The following is a 10,159-nucleotide window of genomic DNA, read 5'->3' on the forward strand; positions in this document are numbered from 1 at the left end:
TCTCGGATAGAGACGTTGGAGAAAGTAGCTGGGAATGAGATGGATGAGACTGGGACCGCTGGCAAGACAGAGGAGGCAACAGGTGCTGTGAAGAGAGACAATAAATAGTGAAGGCAAAGGGCCTTGAAGATAAGCTCAGGTGCATCGAATTTGACAGCAACGGCACCAAAAGGTCCGAAGAAGGGGAGTAGAGCAGAAACCATGGAAGGGATCATAGCAGCCACCCTTTGAAAGAACTGAAGCAGGGTGATGGATGGGTAGGAGAAGAGGGGGGTATAGATTGATCACCTCTTCTCTTCATTCCCTCTGGCATTGACCACTGTTTGGAGACAGGATACTGGGCTAGATGGACCTTTGCTGTACCCAGTCTGGACACTGCCATGTCCTTAGAGCCACGGAACCAGAGGCTGTCACTGGTGTGGGCGATGGCTGTGAAAGAAAAGGGGAAATTTAGCAATGTTTGGGAGGAAGAACCGCCAAGCTTTGCGATGGATGGAGAGAGGTGGGAGGGAGCTGCCAGGTGACAAGGTAGAGGGTGGTCTTTGCAGCTAAAACAGGCTGGAAGCGACTGAGAAACCTTGGAGAGGAAAGAGCACATCTTCAGCTGTGGCCATGGCAAGCTGCAGCTGAGAGCGAGGGCAGAGTCAGCCTGAGATGGAGGAAGACAGACCCGACAAGCCAGAGTAGGGGCTTATCAGCAGACAGGAGTGAGATGGAGCCCTGGGAGGACACCCGGAAAGCATGGCAGGGAGGAAGAGACACAGGCACCAATCTCCTAGACGGAGGTCAGACGGAGGGGCTGTAGCCACGCTCCAAATGAGACACCGATGCCCCTGTCAGAGCAGCAGGAGTGGAAAGTGACAAGAGAGCCCCGGGGGAATTAGCATTCCAGAAGGAGGGTTTGGCCCTCAAGGTTTGGCCAGGACACCGGCTCCTGCCCGTCTTCTGCCCAGGAGTGTGAGAAGGTAGGAGACGACGCAGCTCTGGCTCTGCTGTTCCTGCGGCTCCCTTGCCCCCTGACTGCCTCCAGCCAAGCTGACTGAAAAGCTGCTTCACTCTTCTGCCCATCCTTACTCTAAGTGATGCTCGGACCTGCCGAGAGGGCAGGGGACCGGACTGGATGACCGCTTGACGTTCCTTCCAGTGCCATAATTCTGTGATTAATAGCAAAGGGTGGAGTGGCCATGTTCAGTTCATACACACACGGCGCTCACTACTCCAGCCCCCCCACGCCCCAGAGGTAAAGGGGGAGCCCAGACACACACACTGGGGAAGGAGGGAGCGCATCCCCAACCCCCACACGAATACACACAGCAGAGGGGATCTGCCAGTGGCCAGGCCTTCAAATGCAGCTGGGATTTCCTGGCCCCTTTGAACTGCTGCTCAGAGCAATTCACAGGGGCGGGCTGGAGTGGCGTTGTGCCCCTCCGCCACTCCGTCAGCTTGACGGCTCTCAACCCTGCCCCTTTCATGCTAAACCCCACCCCTTTTCACCCCGAGCCCTGCCCCTTTTGCCCTCAACTCCGCCCCTTCGGAGGCATGGAGCCAGCCCTCCTCCCACCTTGCCCTGAGGCCCAGCATGGCTGTCAGCCCCACTGCCCGCCCCGCTCACCAAAACCTGAAATGACTTGCCTAGGTTTGGCCAGGAGTGGCGGTGGAGGCCATGGGCCGAGCAGGTCCAGAGGAGTGGAGGAGGTGGGAGGCAAGAGAGGAGCTCCAGACAGCGGTTGCACCTGCAAAGATCAGTGTTTTAGGATGACGTGAATGAAGATGGAGCAGTAACTGACAGTGATGTACCCCCTCCTAGCAGCCCAGAGGCAGGTTAGCAGCTGCCTGTCACTGATCTTGCCTTCCTGGAGGTACAGCTACACCCACAATGCTCCAGCGCCCCTGGGCTGCCTCCCAGACAGGCCGGAGCAGAGCTGATGGAGGAATTCATCGATTGATCTGTGGGGGGGGCAGGTTGGTGTAGGTCCATTTGAGGAGTGGGGGATTTTTCACACCCATGAATGGCCCTAGTGCAGACCACACATTGGGACGGTGCTGGAGGAAGGGCTGTTCCTTGTGCCTCTGCTGGATCTGAGCCAGAGAGATTCAGGCTAACTCAGGTGTGGCGGCCGGAGGTGTCCAGCCACATCCTCCAGTTGCGAGCTCTTTGGCCAGGAGGTGTGGCTACCTGGGCACACATTGGATTCTGGGCTGTGCTGGGGCCTGTCAGCAGGTATCTTATGTACCAGTAACAGGTAACGGTCGTAATGAAGCGCCCCCCACTGGCAGCTGACAATTGGCGAGAGCTGGGGGCTGGGGGTCTCCAAGAAGTTGACCTGCAGAGGTCTCCGGAAGGAAGCCGGTGGCAGCAGAAGGTGCCCATGTGCAGGGTGACCAGCCAAGTGGCTGCCTGGGTGTCTTCTCGTCTCTCCTCTGGGTGGGAGGTGAACTCACCCAGCTGCACTGCTGCCTCTGAGTCCTCACTGGCCACGGACTCCAGTGCCAAATGGGGTGAGGTGAGGGAGCTGAGAGGGGCACAGGAGAAGGAGTTTGGGGTGCAGACCTCCAGAACCCAAGGCTGAAACCACTGCCCCATGTGCTTTGGGGTGGGTGCCCTGCTCACAGCTTTATGGTCGGGAATCCTGCCTGCGACATTTAACAAATGAACGGCAGGTAACTTCCTGCCAGTCGTTAAAAGCACCTTCATGATGTTCAGACTTGGGGACGTACCACTGCTCAGAGCTGCCCAGGGCGGAGTGTGTTATTGTCCCAGGCTACTTGTGTACTTGTGAGAAACAACAAACTCCTTGCAGGAAACCCAGCATCATGGGAAGTGACTCAGTTCCCATCATCCCCTGCCTCTCCCCTCTTCCTTCCTGCCCTCCCTTGCTTCCTGTCTCTCTGATTAAGGCCCATATCATAGTGACAGAAAGAACTAGCTCCTGCCTAGGCAGAAGTAAAAACTGATAATTTGGCAACTCTTTATCAGATCTGCTCAGCCCTAGGTCTGATGCACACACACCGCAGTGGGTCAGGCTCAGCTGGCCATGCCCCCCCAGGGAGTTCACCTCCTGAAATGCCAGTCCCAGCCTTCAAAAATGGGCAATCAGGTGTAAAATAAAATCTTGAGCTTTTAAAGAGTACTATGGGTTGGATCCATTTGCCACTTTAGCCAGTTGGATGAACTCACTTCCCACCTTCAAGCTTTCTCCAGAGTCACAAGGGCAGGAAACTTCCTATATTAAAAACCGAAAGCTGAGATTCTCCTGTCTGGGAGCTGGTGCTTTCAGCTAAGTGTGTCACGAAACTGGTGAGAAAATCCTGAGAGCTGGGAACACTGATGTCATTTGGGCCAGTGGGTAAAAGAGGCCAAAGCAGTATGAGTCAAGGCAATAATGTGTGTATGTGGGTTCTGCCCAAAAAGAGCCCAGCGCTAAGTCGGTGATGGTACGCTGCAAGGGCACTGCCCAGACGCCCAGGAGTTCTAAAGTTGAGTTTTCATGGCAAGCTGACTATGACACTATTTCCAAAGGCTACTGTGCATTCACGCCCGACAAAGGGAGTGACAACCTCCTGGACTTACGCTGTCTAGCTTCTGAGCAGGTCAGACAGTACGGTTCCTCTGGGGTGCAACACGGGGGTGGGGGGGAATTACCAGCAGCCTCTCTATTGTTAGAGGCTGGATGAGGTTCAGCTGGGGGTGTCCCTGCCTGTAGATGGTTGTGTAAGGCCTATGAGAGGTGTGAGAGCATAACAGCATCCCTGATGCCAGAGGCTGGTGGGTTATCTCAGAAGGTCCCTCTCCTACGTCTCCACCATTCTGGTGTGCCATGACAGGGGGTTCAAGGCCTTCATGCACATACAAGGTGACAGAGTTTGAGCTGTTACGAGACTCCAACCTTTGACTGTTTCTATGCCTACACTACACAGTGATTTCAAAACACCTAACACCTCGCCTGCCCTTCTCACACGTTCTTACGAAAGAGCTCTCCCTCCCAGTGAGAGGCATCACGCCTCCTCTGGAACTGCTCTTTCGAAAGAGGCGCTCTTTAGACAAGGAATAGCACTATTGGGAAATAACCCAAATGGGCTCCAGTGGCACTGTTTCACACTGGCGCTATGTAGGCCCCAGAGATGCTATTTGAAGCGGTGTGTTGAGTGTGGTTGTGTTATTTCGAAATCAGGCTGCAGCAGAGCGTGAGCGGGTCCCACGGATGGCAGGGTGGCCTAGTGGCAGGGGCCGAGGGGCTCAGGATGTGAATCTTCAGCCCCCACCCTAGAGGCTGAAGGATAAGTTTGGGTCGTGGCCCCAAGAATCTAGTTTCCCCTCTGGCAGGAGAGAGGCTCCCTGGAGGAGGGTCCTGAGGCTCTGCCCTCAGCAGCCGACCCGCTGGCAGCTCTGGCCCTGCTTGCCTGAGAGCCAGCTCCTGCCTCTTGGCTGGTCAGCCCTGAACTGAGCTGGCTTCCCTCCTTTTATGCTCCTCCAGGCCTGACACTGGCTGCAGGTGAACCGGGGTGGGACTGATGGGGTTAATAGGCTCAGTTTAACCCCTGCCTGCCTGGCCTTCCTCTCACACACTTACCTATAGAGTGACATAACCCTTTTGTCCCTTACTGCCCAGCCTCTAGGGTTGTGGAGTTAGCTGTGGGTTTTGTGCTAACCACCCCAGCGCTCCGGGCCAGCACTCGGGCCTTTAGACAGATTTTAATAACACTTTTCTCACTGGGGCTGTGGGGAATCAGATAAGCAGTTACCACAGCTACAGAGGCAAGTCAACATTTGCATGAAAAGCCCCACTGCCAGGAAGCTGCAGAGTTAAACTATGGCTCCCAAAGGCTGCCCCAAGTCCAGCTACAGCTGAGAGTGTGCATAACTCATGATTTTCAGAAAAATTTTCCCTCGCAGCCAGCTTCCGTTGTGAAAGTTTTGTTCCCACTGGAAATCGACTCCTTCGTGTAATGTTACAGCCACAACAGGCCTTGACACTGGAAGGGTACCAAAAAGTGAAGGTTTGTGCTGATCGCCAGCGCTGGACACTAGTTTTAACACGTACTCATGCAAAAAAAATGCCATAGTAACATTGGCCAGCCAAACTGGCCAGGACGTTTGCTCTATGTCTCAGGCGAACGTCTATGCCTGCTTCCCCCTCAATGCGCTGGGATACTGAGGAAGAGGTAAGAGCGTAACCTCAGAGCAAAGCTACCACCTCTCACAGCAAGCGGGAGTGTCCCCACTCCATCCTAACACCACTCCTTGCACTGTCCAGGTATTCCATGGAGACCAATCGCCCATGTAAGACTCCAACCCAACCCTGCTTTGCTTACAAACTGTAACACGACAGCAAAGAAGGCCAGCTGGCTGCTAAGGCAGGCACTCAGAAAGAGATGGCCAGCATTTCATAGCAAGTAGGCTAAGCAAGACACCCATGCTCACCATGTTCTGTATACAAGATTTATTGAGCAAAAAATATATGAGCCAATATAGTACAATACATTCAAGACATTAAATCTCAATTTCTGTAGCACTATGTACTGGCTACAGAATAACATTTTTAAACATTTGACTCAATACAAAAATAGGCATCTATTGTTAAAAGGACACATGGCAGCACGAGGCCCGCGTTCTTCTCCAAGGGTAAGCAGCTCTGCATGCTTCTACATTTTTGTCTTACACACGTTGGTGAAACCTTCTCCTGGTGTTTCTGGAGCCTGTTGCTGGACCAGTGGAGAAGGGCGCTCCAGAAGCCATGCCCAGAACAAACCCATGTTTCTGTGTATGTTAGCAAGCGAGGAGAGGAGAGCAGCCTTCAACGATAAACACACAAGCCTTGAGCTGGGTGGCTCAGGACCAGCGATGATGATTTGTTCCTGCCGTCATGGGCTCAGCTGCGCACTAAGAGCAGGTCACAATTGACCTGTTTACTGGAGCTGTGTAAGATTCCAGCTGATGCCCCGCTGCAATTGCACCTTTTGACCAGGTTGCTGGGTGCCCATCCCCCCGGGTTAGGTGGGCCCCAAAATGACATTGCACTTGAACACCTAATATCTGAGAAGGGTATGCTTCAACTTCCATGCAAAGCTCTGAGATCCGGAGCCTGGCTTTCTTTTGCTGTAGTTGATGGGATGACTTATCTCTTAACACAGCAGTATTCTGTGCCTGTCCCCAGGCCTGATCTGTCAGCGATGACCCCAGATTGGTCACGGGAAACAACAGACCTTGAACTTGGGACTCGGTAGGTAAAAGTGCAAACTCCCCAGATTCAGAATTCCAGGGACAAAAATAGCCCATCCAATAGGAAGCAGGGGACGAATGGGTACTGACCAGGACGGCAGGCACCACCACAGTAAACGTAGGTGCAAAGCAGGTGTCCAAATACCCACAAGCGATCTGGAAATCTGGGCCTTTGTTTGCAACTAATTTACAAAAATTATGCAATAATTTCAGGGCCATGGGAGTCCTCTGAGTAGTCATAGACCTGAGGCAGTGCAAGAACCAGCAGTAGAAATACATACATCCCAGTCCATTGGGACCTGGATTTTTCCCCACAGGATATTTATTCACAGTAGAGGGCAATGATCCCAGCACCTCCAGCCTGAACTGGATTTGAACTGGGAACCTAGAAGTGGGAGCTAGGTGTGTATTGGTCTTTAAGGTACAACAGGGCTGCTTGTTATTTGTGAAGCACAGAGAAGGGAATGTTCCCTGCTCCCCAAGACAGACACAGTCATCACCAGGGAGTGTTGTGAGCAAGACACAAGAAGTAATCGGTTCCCTGTACTCAATGCCAATTAGGCCTCAGCTGAAATATGGTGGCCGATTCTAGGGATCCCATTTCAGGAAAGATGTGGACAAATTGCAGAAAGTCCAAAAAAGAGCAACAAAAACGAATACATGTCTAGAAAACATGAGCTATCAGAGAGGATCAGAAAATCGGTTTGTTTTGTCTGGGGAAAAGAAAACTGAAAGGGAACACGATACAGGGTGAACCTCTCTAGTCCGGTACCTCAGAAGCTGACCGGCGTCAAATGAGAGAATTTGCCAAACCATGGGAGGTCAGTATTGTCTAGGAGCACTACCAACACGTCCACGGCTTACTGGGCACTTAGAAGACATTTAGGGATAAATTACAGCTACATAACAGCACAGAGAGTCGGGACTGGTGGCTGTCAAAAAACTTTATGGGACCATAGGAAACTTGGCCACAACCATAATAAGTGGCTGTCCAGATAACTAAAATCATGCCAGACCACAGATGTTGCCAGACGAGAGAGGTTCAACCTGTAACAGTTCTCAAGTGCATAAAAGGTTTGTACAAGGGGGGAGGGAGGTAAATTATTCTCCTTTAACCTCTGAGGACAGGACAAGAAGTGACAGGCTTAAACTGCAGCAAGGACAGTTTAGATTGGACATTAGGAAAACTTTAAAGCAATGGAATAAATTGACTGTGGCGACTGTGGAATCTCTGTCCCTGGAGACTTTTCACAGCAGGTTAGACAGACACCTACCAGGCAGTGCTCCCTGTAAGGTAAGCGCTGGGCGACCACCCAGGAGAGAGTCTAATGGCACCCAGCTGGTTAGCACAGCACTCTCAATGCCCCAGCTGGCAGCGGGTGGCGGTACACAGCCGTGTGTGCCTCAGCGCGCATCACAAAATGTATTCCACACGTGGACAGAAAAAATGAGAGGGAACGCTGCTGTCAGGCATGGTTCTGAGTTCTGCCATGAGTGCAGGGGACTGGACGAGAGGACCTCTTGAGATTGTCTCCGGTCCTACAATTCTGCGATTCTCCATTGGTTCTGAGAGAGGCCCAGGAAGGGGTAGACGTTTGCACTGCAGTCCTAGGGGTGGACGTGTAGACAGGGTGCTTTCGAAGGACTCCCGCTGTCCTTGCACCAGAGACTCACTGTGCAGCGCTGATGACAGGCAGAAGGGAAAAGCATCTTCTGCACCGGAAACCCAAGAGAGGCGGGAGGGGAAGGGCTGATCCTGCAGACTCAGAGCAATGTACAGCTAGGGGCAGATGACTTCCATGTAGACGAGCAGTGGGGGCAGCCCCCCCCAACTCTCAAGATTTCAGCATCTGGGAGCAACTGGGGACTTTCAACAAAGCTGCTTCTTTGCTGGGGAGGACCTTGTACAAACCACCCTTGGGACGCCTGCTCCCACTTCAACCCCCTTGTGCGAGAGGTTGCAGCGGAGCTCCTAATTGGGCTTGGGCTGGAGGGTTTCGTACGTCTCCTGGCTGCGAGGGCTGAGCCCCTGGAAGGAAGAAGAGGAGACAGAGGTGGTGGGTTTTGCACGTTAGGGTTTTGGTTCCGAACGGGACTCACCAAAGAACTCCAAAAAGCTGAGCCTGGGGCTGGGGAGTGAAGCCTTTGGGAGAGCCGGAGTTGGAGCCTGAGGTGCCAAATCCAACCCCAGGACCTGGTGGGTTTTTCCCACCAGGTCAGACTAGAGCTGGGAAAGCTTGGCCAGGCCCCATATAGTCCCTGCTTTATGCTCAGCATCATCTACCAGTAAAGTGGACTCCGCTCTCAGTCCAACACCGTTCCCTGCTGGTCTGACACGATGCCAAGGCAGGTCTGGCCTGGCACATAGAGCAGGGGCTGGTTGGTGACACTACCCAGAAAAACCTCCTGTTTCCTATTCAATAGTTATCTAGGTTTAGGGTGACCACATTGCCCTGTGGCAAATACAGGACACTGGCCTTAGGGGATGGGGGGCAGCTGCCCCACAGTGAGGCGCCAGGGATGGGAACCCTGCAGCTTCCTGATGAGGGGTAGTGGAGGACAGGGGCTCCACAACCTCCCAGCAAGAGGGTACCAGTGAATGAAGAGGCCGCTCCATGGCAGAGCTCACTGGCAGTGGGGGGCTGCCACCTCAAGACACCAAATGCCGGGAAACAGGAGCCCCACAAATTATGGGACAATTTGCCCATTTTCTTAAAGAAGTCTGTGAGACACTTAACTAAGGGACTGTCCTGGGAAAAACAGGATGGATGTTCAGCCTACCTAGGGCGCGTCTACACAGCAAAGACATTTCAGAACAACGGCCGGTATTCCAAAATAGCTCTGTGTGCGCCTACACAGCAAAACCGCTATTTTGAGATCATTGTGAAATGGCAGGCGGCTTATTTCAAATTCTGCAAACCTCATTCGACAAGGAGTAGTGCCTAGCAGCTATTTCGGAATAGGGGCTGTATAGAGAGGGAACAGAGGCTATTTTGAAATAAACTATTCTGGAATAGTTTATTCCAAAATAACTCTGCAGAGTAGACCTAGAACACTGGCTGCAAGAGCCTCTCTCTTATGTGCTTCCTGGGGCTGTAATCTGAAATAGGCTCTGTTGTGTGTGAGCACACGATTTGAGAATAAGTTTTGCTTATTTTGGGGCTTCCCTGTATTGTGGATGTGTTATTCCAGTATATTTTACTTTGGCATAACAACTCCAGATTATGCTATTCTGGAATAACTCTGTAGTGTAGACATGCCCCTAGAAAAGGCTCCTGGGTATAAGCAAAGCAGCTGAGTCTGAGCATTGCAGGACCCTTCCCGAAGTAACCACAATACAGAGTTTTAATGTCAGGAGAGGGACCAGCCTGGCACCCCCACGACTCGTGTTCACTGTTCACCCGGCAGCAGCAGGTCCCTCGGGCAATGTGCCAGGCCTGCAAGAAACCCCCCTGGGCACTCTGAGGCAGCTCAGTCCTGAGGCTTTATGCTGGGCCTGCCAATAAGGGACCCATTAGTGTCAGAGGTAGTTTGGTGCTGTGGACTTCTGCCTCATAGGGAACGGACTAATACAGGCCTTGCAGTGGCTGTTACCGCAGCTGTCAGCTGGAGACGACTCTCTGGCCGAGACCAACATCCTCATTTAATACCACCTACTAATGAATTCAAGATACAGCTGTGCCACGCGGCTCCCAGGTCAGCGGCATCTCCTTGGCACCTTGGAGGCTGACAAAAGGGACTTGCAAGTATTCCAGGGGGGGCAGCAAAGCGGGTGGGGCAGGCTGGGTACTTACCGTGTAGATCCCTTCTACTTTCTGCTGCACCAAGGGAAAGAGAAAGAACAAGAAGTCAGGCAGGACAAGAACCACAACACCACAACCAGCCTCAGCCTCACCCTGCGCTGAGTGGGGACACAGCCTGGGGGAGACAGGGCCCAGG

At 52.8% G+C, this 10,159-nt stretch overlaps 1 protein-coding gene across 2 annotated transcripts in view; it reads right to left on the reverse strand.

Moving 5' to 3' along the window:
* Positions 1-5,434: 5,434 nt before the first annotated feature.
* FCER1G (Fc epsilon receptor Ig) overlaps positions 5,435-10,159 on the reverse strand; it is a 22,232-nt gene continuing 17,507 nt past the window's right edge. The window contains exons 4-5 of one of the 2 annotated variants that reach the window (XM_074981140.1): positions 10,015-10,035; positions 5,435-8,249 (exon numbers count right to left, since the gene is read on the reverse strand). In XM_074981140.1, the coding sequence (XP_074837241.1) occupies positions 8,193-8,249; positions 10,015-10,035 (78 nt within the window). In that variant the 3' untranslated portion in view covers positions 5,435-8,192. Of the gene's footprint in view, positions 8,250-10,014; positions 10,039-10,159 lie in introns of both variants that reach the window. The other variant, XM_074981139.1, reaches the window with a different exon arrangement.

The sequence above is a fragment of the Carettochelys insculpta genome, chromosome 30, assembly GCF_033958435.1.
Source record: "Carettochelys insculpta isolate YL-2023 chromosome 30, ASM3395843v1, whole genome shotgun sequence".
In the NCBI taxonomy this organism is placed as follows: Eukaryota; Metazoa; Chordata; order Testudines; family Carettochelyidae; genus Carettochelys; species Carettochelys insculpta.